Source organism: Oryzias melastigma, linkage group LG17 (genome assembly GCF_002922805.2).
Source record: "Oryzias melastigma strain HK-1 linkage group LG17, ASM292280v2, whole genome shotgun sequence".
Lineage (NCBI taxonomy): Eukaryota > Metazoa > Chordata > Actinopteri > Beloniformes > Adrianichthyidae > Oryzias > Oryzias melastigma.
Window position 1 is genome coordinate 5955751 of NC_050528.1, and position 17138 is coordinate 5972888.

At 37.9% G+C, this 17138-nt stretch overlaps 1 protein-coding gene across 2 annotated transcripts in view; it reads left to right on the plus strand.

The window, feature by feature from the left end:
• The window catches only part of st18 (ST18 C2H2C-type zinc finger transcription factor), a gene marked incomplete in the record, with an annotated part of 67013 nt that continues 49875 nt past the window's right edge, over window positions 1-17138 (plus strand). The window contains 2 exon segments of one of the 2 annotated variants that reach the window (XM_024274258.2): window positions 1-172; window positions 1039-1213. In XM_024274258.2, the coding sequence (XP_024130026.1) occupies window positions 119-172; window positions 1039-1213 (229 nt within the window). 2 annotated transcript variants of the gene reach the window in all.

Consider the following 17138-nt stretch of genomic DNA (forward strand, 5'->3'; position numbering starts at 1 on the left):
TTATGCTGTCTGTTTTGAATGGACAGCGTTTTTCTTTGTGTGCTCGATCAAAACAGAGGGCAAAGTTAGTCAGCAAGTTGCATAGCTTCTGCATTCTGATTCTTCAAGCCTCTTTTGTATGACATTTCGCACAATGTTTTACTCTGTGTCCGACCTGAATGGCGCGCCGGAGGTAGGAGCATTTTTCCAAACTACAAAAGGTTAGAAAGTAAGCTTTTTATGATTTTTTTCAGTCATGTTTCAGTTGTAGAATTAATAAGAATAATGATGGCTAAAAACTGAGCAGAGTGCTTAAAAATTTATACCCTTTTATCTGATCTATTTCCTAACCACAAGGTATTTGCCTGCGAATCCCTGGCACTTTTGATATTACCTGAAGGCAAATGGTATATAGATTTATACAAGTTATTTACAACAACAGCCAAGCTCTGGAAACTAGGCTGCAGATCAAAGGATTGTTTTGATCTCTACTTAGCATATTTGTTTAACCTAGCCAGTGATTCTGAAAAGTGCACAAGCTTTTCGGTGATATGCAGAGCACCCTTTATCCCTCTTTTTCTTCTGTTAGCTGCGGATTTAAGTACTTTCTGTATTTAGGAGACAACTGGATTTGCCAGGTTTTGAAATGTAGTTGCCCACTGCTAGGAGTCTTGGCACTCAGAAATAGATAACTAGGTGTGTTCCACTGCTAATCCTGATCGGCCTTGTAATAGTATTTGGGGCTGCGCAAGTTATGGGGAATAATGTCTGTTATTTTTTATGTCAAAAGGAGTATTTGTTGTGCTGTTTTAGCGCTTAAAGTTCAGTTCAACTCTGTCAGGAGAAAAACAATGTCCAAGCGCTTTCGAAAAAACATGCCAGGGCAATCAGGAAAATTTCTGGAATGCTTAAGAGAATGCATGCGCACACAATGCCCTAATTCTCTCTTACTTTGGGTTTAGGAAAGATGAGCCCAGGTTTATTGAGAGCCAAAAAAGGGGGCAGATGGCTCACAAGAGGGATAAACCTGGGAAGTCATGCTGTAAATGTGTTTTACAGAAAACAATGAAAGGAGCGGACAAAGCGATTGTGGCAAAGTGCTTTGGAAAATGGAAAAGCAGCTCTCTAAGGTCCAGGACCATGGAGAAGCCGGATGAGCCGTCCGAGGAGAGGCAGGAGAGGAGCCTGCCCGGCGACACCTGTGAAGCCCCTAAAGTCAGCAAGAAAGCACTCGGTAAAACGCTTCACTCCTTCAGACCACATCCTTGCTGTTTTCATATTGCATTTATTATAGAGGACATTTTTCCCTCCCCTTTTCTTCTCCTTGTGCGACTCTCCGGCCTGCCATATCCGGTGAACAAACAAACCACATTGTTGGGCAGGAGAATTCCTTTTGAGGAAAAGTGTGTCTCCGATGATACAGAGCTGCCAGGAAAAGACAAAGCAAAAAATAGCAAACACAAAAACAGTCACAGGTGCATGGGAAAAAGAGAGGAGCGAGTGAATGGTCACTGCAGTCCCCGGGAGGTCTTTCAGTGTTAGCCAGTGCGGTGGGTGGACTTCTGACAAGGACGCTGGTGAGCAGCCAGGTGGAGTGTGTTACTGAGAATTCTCCTGTTTATTCTTTTCACATGCTAATGCGACTCTGTGTGACTTCAATGTGGAAAAACTTTTTCTTGGAGTTAACATTTGGGTGTTTTTCCAGTGCATCAGGCTGATTTCCCTAACTGCTTTTTCAGTTTTTACTTTGATATGTTAGCTGCATCATTGGGGGTAATGCATCACAAAGTAAAAAAAAATACTCTAATTTAATTAATTTTGTCAGTAACATAATGAAATACAGCTCAAATTTTGATAATTAAATTACAATAAAAAGACTACAGAAACCCTCACTACTTCAACACTCATATTTTGGTGCAATAAAACCAAATTAAAAAGTGCAAACACTCAGGTTTGACATTGTCTCTTGGTTAAATAAAACTAAATGGATACTAAAAAGAAAAAAACAGTTACAAAGTAAAATGAAGGGATCAGAAATATGGACGTATTCGTTCAGCAACTGAAGATGTTCAAATTATTTCCTATTGGTTAAAAGAAATCTTAGTTAAGTGCAAGTTATGTCCTGGAGACGAACTGCTTTCCACTGCCCTAGTTAGTGCCAATGAGCAACCTGTCTGTGCACTACTAAGCAATAAGGGTGTGGGGTAATATCGTTTTAGCAACATATCGCGATATTTCATTTGCCGATATATCGCGATATTTCATTTGCCGATATATCGCGATACTTCATCTGACAATATATTGCGATATTTCATTTGGCGGTGTATTGCAATACTTCATTTAGCGATTATACAGTGATATTTCATTTGGCGATATATCGCGATATTTCATTTGGCGATATATCGCGATATTTCATTTGGCGGTATACCACGATATTTCATTTGACCATATATTGTGATTTTTCATTTGCCGATATACCACGACATTTCATTTGACGATACATTGCGATATTTCATTTGGCGGTGTATTGCAATACTTCATTTAGCGATTATACAGTAATATTTTATTTGGCGATTTATTGTGATATTTTATTTGCTGATATATTGCGATATTTTATCTTGCAATAAATAGCGATATTTAATTTAGGGATTATATTGTGATATTTCAATTGGTGATATATTGCAATACTTAATTTAGTGATATATCACGATACTTCATTTGGCGATATATCAAAACATTATTTGGCGATATATTGCGATAGTTCATTTGATGATAAATTGAGATATTTAATTTGCCGATATATCGTGATATTTCCTTTGACGATATCTTGCAATATTTATTTGGCGATACTTGTATCAAAACTGTGGGACTTGTATCGATTAAAAATGTATCGGCTTAAGATGATTTTAGTTAACTATTTATCAGCATCCTTTGGCGTGTTACTTTTGTTTTCCACCTAAATCCCGACCGCTAGTTGGCAGCACACTAAGCCTCTTTGAGCAGCTCTACACCATGACCAAAACAACAAGATCTCGCGAGAACCAGCTTATGTTAAATGTTCAGTCAGCCTCACGGTTTTGGTTCTTATGAGACATGCACTACTTAGTTTTAACATAAGATGGGTACCAATCCAAAACTCTGTTCTACACTGCTGCCAGTATCAGTATACAGTTGCAGTGCTTAATGTTATGATCATAAAGATTTTTACAGTTTTATTGAAAAGGAAATTATTAATATGCAGGTAGAGTTTTTTTTCTAAGTCACTCTCTTAAAAAGATAAATATAAGTATAAAATTGTTCTGGTACAGTTTTGGTATATATCGCGATATGTATCGTATAGGTAGACACATATCGGGATACATACAGTATCATTCCGCCAGGCTCTTGCCAATACACACCCTTACTAAACAATGCACTAACTGCCCTTGTGAAGCCTCTGACTTTGTATTTTCTGGATTTTACAAGGATATCTTGTTTTTATGCTAGCTTTATTCCCTTGAAAATGTGTATGTTACTGGAAAAAAAATTAATCGCGATTAATTTTTTTCCAGCTTGCGATTAATTAGTTTAATCAACTCCTACCCCTTGTTAATAAGGATCATTTATGTAAGAAAAAAACATTTTAAAAATCCATTTGACCTTTTAAATCTAAAAATTGACATTAATATATATAAATATATATATTATTTTCTGTTACATACACATTTTGTACATTGAACAGGTTCTCAATACAAAGTGAAAACTAACAGTAAATCAAAATACTAAAGGATACAAAAGGAAATGAAGTGTGCACTGTATTATTATAGGTACAAACAATTATGAGGGTGCTGTTTGCACCTCAATTAGTCAAAAAACCTTTTATTTTGTTTTGTCATTTGTAGAACAAAAGTCAATTTTTCCATAACATGAAACAATTGTTGATAGTTTTTTTTTATTTACAGACAATTATTAATATTTTAAAAAGGCTCATTTTAAAATCACATTTCCAGGTAATAGGCCCAACAGAAACATTTTGAGGGAAATCATAATCCATAATAACTTATTTTGTTTTTATAATGTTTGTCTGTCATTTTGTACCATAAATGTGAGACAGGTTAGAATTATTATTGTTGTTTACCTTTATCTTTTTTAACATTTGTGGTGTAAAATGGATATATTTAATGTCAAATTTAGATTTGAATCTGCAGTAAACTGTGGCTTCAAAACAAAGAGCTGAAATCAGATCTCTGTAATGACAAACAAGACGAGGACGGCCGTTCTGAGAAAATGCACCCCTTTGTGGACAAAGTAAGAACAGAAGGGCTGCTGGGATGAAACGGGCTGCAGCGGCCAGAGTCTCTCTTCACATGTTTTCTCTTCAACATGTAAACGTTGCAAATAGAAGTGCTGACACACTTACAAAAAAAAAAAGAAAAAAATTGCTTTTCAGAGCTCGCCTAATGCCGAAATGGTGAACACAACAAGTCCTCGTCCTGGCGTTCTATACCTTGTAATGTATTATCTGTAAATAGCTTCAAAGGACCAACATCTGCCATCTGCACTTCTAGTAACTCTTCTGCATAGCCATTAAAACAAGCTGTCTCAAAGGACATAATTCGTATTTCAGCCTCAACCCTGAATTACTGTGTGTTCATTATAATTATAAGGGAGGAGTGTTGCCAGGCTAGCCTGCAGAATGCCAGGTGCACACTTCCATAATCTACCATTTTAAACAACTCGGAGCATTAACAACAGTATCTACATGCTATTCAGCTATTAGTTCTTTTTGGCTTTCATGCCGAAACTCACATCAGTCACTGGAGCATTTTTGTATGCTGCAACAGACGTGCAGGAAGAAAGTGCAACACTTTGTTGTGTTCCATTTTCCTAAGCCTGCTTAGGTTATGTGACTGAGCCATGCTGCTGTGTGAAATTTTATCCCGATACTGGCACTGTATCCTTGTGAGGGAGTCTTGTAAAATAGGTTTACTTAGCGCCTTTGCTGGCATTTTCCTAAGATAGCAAATGCACACACACTGTCCATGATCGGATTAGCCGTTGAACAAAATGATGTAACTCTTTGTCTTTCTTGTGTGGCATAGGTTTGCTTTTGCACGAGTTCAGTGGTCAACCAGAGAAGGAAAAAAAAAACCCAAAACGATGCACTTCAAAAAGCCAGTCACCGCATTATAAGCCACACATTACACATATAGCAGATGACAGCCTTCTTTGTCACAGAAATGTGATATGTGGCTGCCCAAAGTGACTCACTCCCCCAAACACTCACTTTAGTTTTTTTTCAGACACACTTTCTCAAATTGCACAGCAACCTGTAATTAACACACATTCCCATTTTTTTTATTTTTTTTCTAAATCCATTTAATTTTTAACTTTGCTTGGTGTTCCTCTGTCACATTGTAGCCCAGGATTTAAATTTCATGTGATAAGTGTGAAATATCTTTTCCCAACATTCAATATAGTATAAAGTGTGCAGTGCCAAGTACATAGAAAGCAGGAATTTTCACCCGAGGACATATAGCTGTGCATCTGCAGTCGCAAGAGGACGAAACATCAATCTACAACACAAATCAGTGGAAATATCTCCCCTGATTTACATTTTAATTACTAATAATACTGTTTTTTATTTTGGATGTGGTCAAAGCAAGCCCCATTCTACAGTAAGAAGAAGCAAAACGACTGTTTTCCACTGGAGGTTTAGATGCTTGTTTATCACTTTTAAATACCATCATCTTTGCTAAAATCCTCTCTCAAAAGAACCTTTCACTTGCTGGAATAAATTCAAATTAAAATTTAAATCCCTCTTTGCATTTCTTCAGCCTTTTTTAAAATAGCTGCCTCCTTTTAGAAAGCTGTTTATGTAGTGATCTGTTCATAATCCAGTTTGTTTCTCAACAGCGAAAAACACAGAAATCGTATTATCACTATCTTGGAGAGATGAGGCGAGAAATCAGGAAGTATAAATGTCTGGATCTGGGAAAGTTTTTCAAGTTCCAAAGCTTAAAAAAAGAAGCCTCTCAGTAAAGGAGTCTGTAACGCTGAGATTTGACTTGCAAATACGGAGAAATATTTAGAGTATTATTGCAACCTTTAGCTGTAATGTAGATATGAACTCAGTCAACCAATTTGGCATGTTTCAGATAGCATAAGAAGGCAGCATTACTCATATACTGTAGATGGATTATCATAAATATTGATGTATGACATATAGCAGCTGAAGCAAAGGACGGAAGATTAACTATTGTCACAGTTGTTGACAAGCCACATAGATCTCCTTAAGCAACTCTCGAAAACTGCTTACATTCTAATAAACAGGAAAAAAACAAACAATATCCAATCAGAAATCTAAAAGAAAAACAGCAGACACTTGGAGGCAATGTGTTTTGATAATAATCAATTTGAGATGTAAAAGGGCAGAGAAGAGGCCATAGGAAAGTTTAATTTGCTCAAGCTAGATTGGATTTATTGTTTGGAAACAAATAATAATTGTGTATCTAGAAAGTTAACCAAGATTTAAACAAAAGCAAATCAATGACCAGCCCCTATTAATCACTCAAAGCCGGCTACTTGTGCTGGAGAAACTTACTTCATAATCAATGTGTTTGTTTTGTTCAAAGGGCATTTGCATTTTAGTTCATGTCACAAAGCTTCTTGTGTCTGCTGCAATCAAAAATTGCAAGCCATCCACATCAATGGAGCTTTTTCTATTTATTCAAGTGCATATCTCTGGATACTTAAGATGATTTTAGCTTATTATTCACACGCAGCTCGGAAAATACTTTGCATGTTTGGCTTAAGTTTGTTGATGTCTATCATACTTGTTGTCATCTGACATGATATTGTGTTGGCTGCACCATCTGGGACGTTTTCTCTTCATGTCTAATCTTTACAGACCCACTCCAATGAAAATCGTCTTTGTAACATGCTCTTACTGCGAGATAATGAGAGACATTATGTAAAATAATTTAAGATTAAGGCTGAATCCGAATTCTTCCTCCTACCCCTCTAATTGAAGTGGTAGAGTTGTCCGAAATAGCTTTTTTTGGGGGGTATCCTTCCGCTGTGAGGGTGCGGTGTACTTTGATGCACAGAAGTTTCCATTTAAATATAAGTAATGACTTTTTGTTGTAGTATGATCTTTTTAAAGTTATAAAACCAATGTTATGTATCACCGAGTGCTAGCAGACCGATGATGTCGTCATCGAGTGGGGTGACGTCCGAATACAAAGTTGGAGGGCTAAATGTAGGGGTTGGGTGAAGCCGTAGGGGTAGGGGAAGAATTTGGATTCAACCTAAAACTGTTTCTGAGTATATCTTCATATTGTGTTCAATCAGGATCAGACAAAAAACCTGCAAATTTTGAAAAAGCCATAGACGGGTCATAAGCCGAATACTAATTCTTCTCCCTACCCCTACATGTAGCCCTCCAGATGGAGAGTTATGGAAAAATAGTATTTTCAAATCTGACGTTACTCCCACTTAGTGATCTCGTCAATAGTCGCTGGTTAGCCTCACTGTCTGTACTTGGAAATACCCACTCCCAGCTCGCCATATGTGGACGTAGGGTTCGGGCCACCTTCACGCCATTTTTGACGTTTTGGTTATCCCCAACTTGACCTTTGTTTTTTTTTTTTAATTTGCTGGCTGTTCCCATTAAATCACAGATCCCCTCGAGATGGTGTGCCTGACATGGTACCAGTACCAGGTTAGGATTAGGGTACTGGTAGCGTCTTAGGGCTGGGGTTCCGGGTTAGGGTACCAGTAGCATTTTGGGGTTACAGTACTGGTACTGGGTTAGGGTATTGGTATTGTTTTAGGATTAGGGTACTGGTAGCGGTTTAGGATTAGGGAACTGGCAGCGTTTTAGGGTTAAGGTACTTGTAGCAGTTTAGGGTTAGGGTACTGGTAGCGTTTCAGGATTATGGTACTGGTAGCGTTTTAGGATTAGGGTACTGCTAGCGTTTTAGGGTTAAGGTACTGGTAGCAGTTTAGGGTTAGGGTACTGGTAACGTTTTAGGATTAGGATACAGGTAGCGTTTTAGGATTATGGTAGTGGTAGCGGTTTAGGATTAGGGCACTGGCAGCGTTTTAGGGTTAAGGTACTGGTAGCAGTTTAGGGTTAGGGTACTGGTAGCGTTTCAGGATTATGGTACTGGTAGCGTTTTAGGATCAGGGTACTGCTAGCGTTTTAGGGTTAAGGTATTGGTAGCAGTTTAGGGTTAGGGTACTGGTAACGTTTTAGGATTAGGATACAGGTAGCGTTTTAGGATTAGGGTACTGTTAGCGTTTTAGGATTAGGGTACTGCTAGGGTTTTAGGATACTGGTAGCATTTTAGGATTAGAGTACAGGCAGCGTTTTAGGATTAGGGTACTGGTAACGTTTTAGGATTATCTAAACTCCTCCCCTACCCTTACAGCTTCTCTTCAGAGGTATGGAAAAAGTTGGACGTTGCTACCACTCATCAAAAGTTGCCGGTTATCTCTGTTTGCGAGTATCTGCCAGTACTTGGAAAATACATTGATTTTATAACAGTTTAAAGTCATGTAAAACAAAAGGTTATTACTAAGAACTGTGGTGTAACTGTCAGGCGGTCAACCTCTAATTGCAAGATTGCAGGTTCAATTTCCATCTTGCCCACCCATGTGTACAAGTGTTTTTTGGCAAGACACTGAACCCCACCTTGCCCCTGGTGGAAGGTTGTCACCAGTGTTTGCCAGCAGAGCCACCAGCAGTGTGTGAAAGGAACTGGGACTGTAAAGCATTTTGGCCCTTCAAAGAAGGTAGAAAAGCGCTATACAAGTATATGCATTTACTATTTCACATTCAAATGCAAACTTCTGTGCTTCAGAGCATGTTTCTCCACTAAGTCGGGCTTTCTCCCGATAGGCAGAGGGATACACAGCCGTAAGTCGCTACAGCTAGCTCTTAAAATAACAAGTTCGGACACCGCTAAAGCTTCAAATGCCCCTACAATTGGAGATGTAGGGAGTAGCCAAACGGATAGGGAATGAATTTAGATTCTAAATGCATTAAAGTCTTTATTTTGCTGACTCAAAGCTTTAGAGCTGGACAGCACCAATATTACTTGCCATTATTTGCTACCCTAATGTTAGCTTGGGCTTGTGAGGTGCTATAAGCTAGCAGGAGAAAGTGTAAACAAAGATGAGAAATTAGCCAAAAAAATGACAAAAGCTTTTTTATTTTTGCCTAAAAATTGTATAATTATAATCAAAAGACCACTGGGAACAATTTTACAATGGATAAAAAAAATAATTGGAGTGGGACTTTAAGGTTTTGGAGAAACTAGCAACCCCCCCAGGAATGACAAGACTAAAATGCCTCTTTTTCGTTGTGTCTAGACCCACTATCATGACCACCGAGGTCACTATCAAAGCCCCACATTATTCACACCTGTTTCCATTGTTTGGACGCTCATTTTTGGCTGAACATCCAAGCTCCCGTCTCGCCGTTTACACGCGTATCGGCTTCATTGTGTGAATGCCTGTCTGAGGAAGATGGGCAGGGACCCCCCAAGAGACCCCACATCCTCCTCCAACCTCTCAATGACACAGCAGAGTCCTGTGAAAGTGAAGACATTGACTGACCAGTCAAGTATTGATTTGTTGGTTGTAAGCGGATACTCTGAGGAGGGGGGCTGCGAGGAGCATCGACCAGCTGAGACCACTTCCATGGTTAAATGTAAAGCTACAGTGTCATGAATGAATCAGATCTGAATTCAGTTCTATTGACCTAGCTTAAGGCATAAATGCACTTTTATTTTCTGTCAATTCAATACATCGTTAATCATATTATATTGTCAGATAATACAAAGTTTGGTGCAATAACTCTTATTTGAAATAATAATTTTGTCAAAAACCTGAAAAAGCGAGCTTTGTTCAATAGAAACTAGTTTTTAAATGTAACTTTTCACATTTAATTTAAATCATGAATCAAACAAATTCTTAATTGCAAATTGTGGATAGTAACAGATTACATTTATTCACTTGTATTTACTTATTTTTTAATAGAACTCCTTAAAGTAGTTTTTCTGATTAGATTTATGAATAAAAAATGTAGTAATAAAAAAAAAAAATTTAATGCTGCATTCACACTGAATGCAATTCATGCGGCAGGTGTGTCTGTCAATGTACAGACACGATTTGTGGCGTGACTTGGTGTTGGGCGTGGCGAGGGACTCATCTTTGGATGGGTGATGTTTTCAGTGACTCACTATCATGACCACCAATCAAAACGTTGAAAAAAAAATTCCAAGATGGCTACTTGATGCAAGGATTTTCATCCTGAGCTTCCATCTATTTTCTTAACCCACTTGGGTTGCCAGAGACCGTCCTGGTTACTGTTGGGTGAAGGCGGCACACCCTGGACTGTCCACCCTGGCGGCTAGCTAGCATAGCGGGCTTATCACTCCAGCTCCAAGAGCTCTGTGACGAATGAAGTCCAGAAAAGTTTAAATTTGAATGTAAAATGGTAAATGGCGTATACTTGTATAGCGCTTTTCTACCTTCCTTAAAGCTCCAAAGTACTGTACAGTCACAGACCCATTGACACATTTGTCATGCCTGAGCTCTCCTCAGCCCCTACTTTCCCTGCCTTGCTAATCTGCCCTGATTGCTCATCTGCCTCATCTGTTCTGCCAACTACTTATACCTTGCCTCTTCAGCCCTCCCCTGTCAGATTCTACACTTCCTAAAAGCCCAATGTCCGGATTCCAGTTCCTGATCTGACGTTCAACTCTAAAATCCCGGCTCTGCCTTCAAGTCAGCCTGCTTTGCCTTCAAGTCAGCCTGCTCTGCCTTCAAATCAGCCTGTTCTGCCTTCAAGTCAGCCTGCTCTGCCTTCAAGTCATCCTGCTCACCCTGCTCTGCCTTCAAGTCAGCCTGCTCTGCCTTCAAATCAGCCTGCTCTGCTTTTAAATCATCCTGCTCACCCTGCTCTGCCTTCAAATCAGCCTGCTCTGCTTTCAAATCAGCCTGCTCACCCTGCTCTGCCTTCAAGTCAGCCTGCTCTGCCTTCAAGTCAGCCTGCTCTGCCTTCAAGTCAGCCTGCTCTGCTTTCAAATCATCCTGCTCTGCTTTCAAATCATCCTGCTCTGCTTTCAAATCAGCCTGCTCACCCTGCTCTGCCCTCAAGTCAGCCTGCTCTGCCTTTAGGGCTGCCTGCTCCTTCTGTCAGCTCACCGCGTCAATCTTTCAGTCCGTCTGTCTGCTTGCCTGCCTGCCAAGCTCCAGCTCTCAGCCCCGGTCTCACCTCACCCCTGGACAATAAGACTTCTCTACAATAAGACTCTTAAACTTGTCCTCTGTTTTGGCACTTTTACTTGAGGTCCTCTCACAAACTGCACTACAACATTCGCACACTGGTGGCGGCTCTTCTGCCCAACACTGGGGCTAACCTTCCACCTGAGGCTATTTTGGGGTTCAGTGTCTTGCCCAGGGACACTTCAATGCATAGGCGGGCAAGGTGGGAATCAAACCCGCAATCTAAGGATCAGCCGTCAACAGCCCAACCACTGCACCATGGCCGCCTAAATTTGACGCACATCAAAAGAGAGGCGGCAGACGCGAATTTGATGCGCGGTGTGAATGCAGCATTAGGCTTTGTCCAAAGTCACTCACTACTCCTTGTTTAGATAACTCTTTCGGGCATTTGCCATTTTTTGTGGTGTTCGAATCTACAATTACCATGGTTGTGTACAAATTTCTTTTCTACTCACTACTTATTGCACTGCATAGAACATTTTCCTTTTTTTCAGGGTTTTTGAATCCATATTTCTAAAATCCAGTGTTAAGGAAATGCACAAAACCAGTGTGGATTGATGTACACTCCACTAGTGAACATAGACAGTAATGCATTTAGTTTAAACAATTTGTCCTTTAGAAAAAAAAAAATCATTTTTTTTTCTTTATAAATACAGATGATTTTTTAAGAAAAAAATAAATTAAATTAACTTTCTATATCTTTCAAACGCAATGCATTGTGGGCTATATCTAGTGAGTATGGATGCACACTGGTTTTTCCCAGAAGTCTCTGTGAAATTTCAAGGACACTAGTTTTTCTTGGACACTCCAAAAAACAATTTATATAGTCCAGTAAGTAGTGAGATTTGACAAATGAAAGAGAAATAGAAACAAAAATTATTAAATATAGGATTTACTTAAGTAAATGGAACTGCAAACATCTAAATAAAATAATAAAAAATCTAATATTTGATTTGTTTACTCCAGTTAAGGATTTATTGGAGCTGAAACAGAATGTTACTTTTTTTTTAAATTACATTGTCTTAACTAACAGATATCTAAATAAAAGTTCACCATTTCCCTTTCCTGTTTTTATAGAAATAATTATTTTAGAAAAAGTTTTGAAACAGTTTTGATTTTATATATGGGAAGTTTGGTTTTATATGTGTTACAATTTATTGATTTTTTTTCCTAGGTTTGATATTATTATTGCACATTTTGTCTATAGAAAAACTAGATCTAAGGATATATATGTAACAAAAACATTTTTTTAATTATTTATAACACTTTTAAACGTTTACTTGATACCTGAGTACTTTTTTATGAGTTACTTTTGTATACTTGAGTAAAAACGTTGTCTTAAAGTAAAATTAGCTGAACTTGAGTATAATTTTGGGCTGTTTCACTGATAATAGCTGATGGATTTCATTAAAAGCTTGTGAGTAACTGAGTAAATAATTTTACATTTTTACATCAGATGAGTTCATATATGTCACATTTCTTATTTTAGATGATTTGTAAGGTCACTCAAACTTCCAGGAGTACATATGTTTTTTAAACTTTATCTTTTAATTTCTCTAAAGTTTGTTTGCCTAAAACAGGCTCGTAAAAAAACGAAATCATAAAAAGGTTCATAAGTTTGGACGGTGAACTCAAATGAAAGCGAATGCGCGGCTTCAGTGGCGTCAGTTCAAAGTGGAATGAGAAAACATCCTATATTTGTCCATAAAACATTTCAAATTTAATTGAAGTGTCTTCAAAGGACACTGAATAAACATATTGTAAGGTTGCCCACGGTCACACGCAATTTGCCCCAAAGGGGTTTGCAGGGAAGTAATCTAATCATTTCTTTTAAGTGACAAGCAGTGTAGATAATGATCCCCATGAAAAATGTTCTGTTTTTTTCCAAAGAAAATGTCTGTTGACATTAACATAAAGATAGTTCTACGTCCTGGAGCCATATCAACATGTACTTCAGTTCATCGTATTTGCATATGCAAATATATATATATTTTTTAAATTTAATTCATCCCTTTTATGTGACTTTATGTGATGAACAAGCGGCATCAAGTGGTTGCACAATGAGGGTTCAGTGCCACCAACAGGAGGCATGTGTCGGTTCAGACTGAAATTAACCACAGTTTAAGATGGATTTTTACACATCGATCACGTTGAATGGAACACTGGATGCGCATTGTTGTTGGGCTGTACAGTCTGTCGTGTGAAATTAGTCGTGTTTGCTTTGTTGAAATGACGGGGCGGGGTGTTGAGCGAAGTTGCGCCGCTGACATTTTGATCCGGCGCTGCATTAGAAGAATTCATTTGTGTAGGTTTTCGCAGGAGGAAGGTATGGCGCTCACAACAACAGGGTGCCATGACACTTCACTCCGCTTACATAATTTGCAGCAGAACGCAAAAAAAAAAAAAAAAGCTTTTAGACACAGATGTGACCCATTGTAATACCTTTCTAAATGCAATCAAACACTTTCTACAAATATGAGCAGGACTTTTTAAACGTGAACCCTTGTTTGACATGTAATTTCGTCCAACCCACTCCTCTTTCATTTCTCCATCAGCTCCATCTACCACATTTTCAGCCGGTGAAACAGCTTGACAAAACACGAGTTTGTTTGCTACTGAATCCCTCTTGTTTGTTTAATTTGAGTTTTTTTTTCCTTTTGGAGCAGATGTTCTTACATTTAGTGGTATGTCAAGACGGCGGTACACGATTTCCCGTTTACTGAAACATGGCAGAACATGAAATAATCATCCCCACAAAAAGCCGGGTGGTGAGATTTTCTGCATTAACAATCAAAGAACATGTTTTTTTGATGAGATTCTTAGAGAGATTGTGCTTTAATGTGTTTGTACACTTATCAGGTACAAATGGTAAAAAAAAAAAAAAGACGAGGAGCACGTCTGCTTTCTTTGTATGTCTCTTTCTCTGTGTACCATGAATTGGCTCTTGAAGACAGTTTGAAATTAGACTTTCAAATGAGGCATTAAACAAGGTGATGATCAACTGCCAAAACCTTAAGTAATGATATTCTCCATCCTCAACTCCCCAGCCTTGCATAACCAAATGCACAAATCACAGGAAAAAAAAAAAAAAAGAGCTGAAAATTCATTATTATTACATATTGTGCTCGCACTTTAGTCCCTGGGGACTCGAAGGGGGGGTCGGCGACAGAAGTGCGTGTTTGGGTGGCCCCTACCATCAGCCGGAGAGGGATCTTGAGGGGAGGAGGAGGAGCCCCCACCTCATTATGGGTATCACATATTTTAAATCCACCCCACTCCTTTGCCCCCCTCGCCCCAGGCTCCACCCAGAAGTGTGGTCGCCTTTGTCATTGTAATCTGGCCCCTGTTTGCTAAACGCTTCCACTGTTTACTCTCTGCTCCGGGGGCTTGTATGAACAGGAGTCAGCAGGACGCAGGGTGACATCACTTTGGCCGGGGGTGTTTGAAAAAGCTGCATTTGTGATTTCTTCTGCCCCCCCCTTTCCTTTTATTTCCTTTCCTTTCTTTCATCCTGTTTTTGACCAGGTCCGTCCAATAGTGTTGGGAATCTCACGATATTGATAATATCAAAAATAACGCGATAATTTGTTTAAAAAATCATCTTTAATAACTCACAATATAAAGGAGGACACATATTTTTTAGGGAAATATATTCCTGTTTATTTTTTAGCTTAAACACAATCATAGTAATCAGCTTTTGTCTAATGTTATGCAATAAATAAAATACACTTTTGTGCATCATTGCTGAAATCAGTGATACTTTGTCTTTGACAAGCTTTGACACTAATTGAATTAGAATAAAATTCAATAGTAAACATGAAAAGCAGTGTCACAAAATTGTTATAAACAACAGGGCGAAAATTAAATAATTCAAGTAGAGAGTGTTGTGGGCACATTGGTCAACGCGACAGTCAGTCTGGCAACGCGAGACCCCTATCTACATCCAAAGAAAACGTCTCACCAAAGGAATATAACGTTTTGCAGCCTCTTCAAACAAAACTAAAAGATCAATACTCGGTGAGAACCAATCGAGAATCAATCACAGGACTAACTAGATATATGACATTAGCTGCTAGTGTGAATGTTGTGAGCTGAATGTGGCTTCTGAAAATGCTAGTTTCAGCATTTCCAACTGAAAATGCTGAAACTAATAGCTGGCTAAAAAGGCTGAAGCTGACAGCAGAAAATGCTGAAGCCTAAATCTTGATAAAATACTAACTAAATGCCAAATTACCCATAAATAAATAAAAACAAAAAAAGGAAAAATGTCTAATTTTGCCAAAACATATAGCATAAATATTAGCTAAACTCTAATTTAGCCTAAAAAAGTTAAAAATTTGTCTGAATTAGCCAAAACAGCATAAAAGTAAACTATTATCTAAACTTCAAATTATACTAAAAAAAAAAATAAGAAATGTCTAATTTTGTCATAACAGCTAGGCTAATGCTAAAATATTAGCTAAACTCCAAATTAGCCTAAAAACTGGAAAATGTCGGATTATACAAAAACAGCTAGCATAATGCTAACATATTTGATAAACTCTAAATTAGCCTCAAAAACTTAAAAATGTTTTTAAATTAGCCAAAACAGCTAGCATAATGCTAAAATATTAGCTAAATTTTAAACTAGCCTAAAAATGGAAACATGTCTAATTTTGCCAAAACAGCTAGCATGATGTTAAATCTTATCTAAACTCTAAATTAGCCTAAAGAACTTAAAAATTTATCTAAATTAGCCAAAACAGCTAGCATGATGCTAACAAATAAGCTAAATCACCCACAAACAAAACTGTAAAAATATCTAATTTTGCCAATTTTTTAGCATTTTGCTAAAATTTTAGCTAAACTTTAAATTAGCCTAGAAACTGGAAAAAAATGTCTACATTAGTCAAAAACAGCTGACATAATGCTAAAATATAAGCTAAACTCTAAAGTAGTGTAAAAAAATCAAATCTCCAAATTAGCTTAAAAACTGGAAAATGTCTGATTTTTCCAAAACAGGTAGCATTATGCCAAAATATCAGCTAAACTCTAAATTACCCTAAAAACGTATCTAAATTAGCTAAAACAGCTAGCACAATGCTTAAATGTTAGCTAAACTCCATATTAGCCTAAAAAACTGGAAAAATGTCTAAATTAGTCAAAAACAGCTAGCATGTTGCTAAATTAAAAGCTACACTTCAAATTACCCTAAAAAATCCAGTAGTTGCTGAATATTTGAAAGTAGGAACGGTGTCTGTAGCTGAAAATATGCAGAAGTTTAAAAGTGCACAAAGTTTTTAAAAGATTTGAGCAATTTCTCATCCATTTCCTATGGGGCTATTTTACTTATTTCAAAAACTATAAAGTTTATGAACACCAAAAGTACAACCAGTAATGTTCTGAACGAGCTGAACATTTTGATACCAAGATTGCTGAAATCGTTGAGTTTTTAAAAACGTACAGAAAAGTGCAGGAGAATCACTATTTTGTGAACGCTGTAAAAGCAAATATTGCGATATATATTCCAATATCGATATTTTGTCTCACGCGTGAGCTCCCTCTGGAGTTTGACGTGGCCTTCAGGGAGGAATTACACCTAATTACTCCAATAAGTGTTGGGCTGCAGCTTCTTTCCATAGTCAACAAAGATTATTTCCAGATCCCTGCCTTTTACTGATAGCCTCATGGCAAACAAACCTTTTTTTTTTTTTAGTCAGAGATGATCCAAAAGGAAGGCAGGTATGAAGAAAGACGTTTATTTTTGTTGCTGTAGCGATAAAGTCGCAGACATTGAAACGGGTCTGTCGAGCCATTGTTATCATCCCTGGCCATCTGCTGCCGAGGAGTGACATTCCCTCTCATTTGCATGATGAGTGATGTATGAGGAGCTTGGAAGGGCA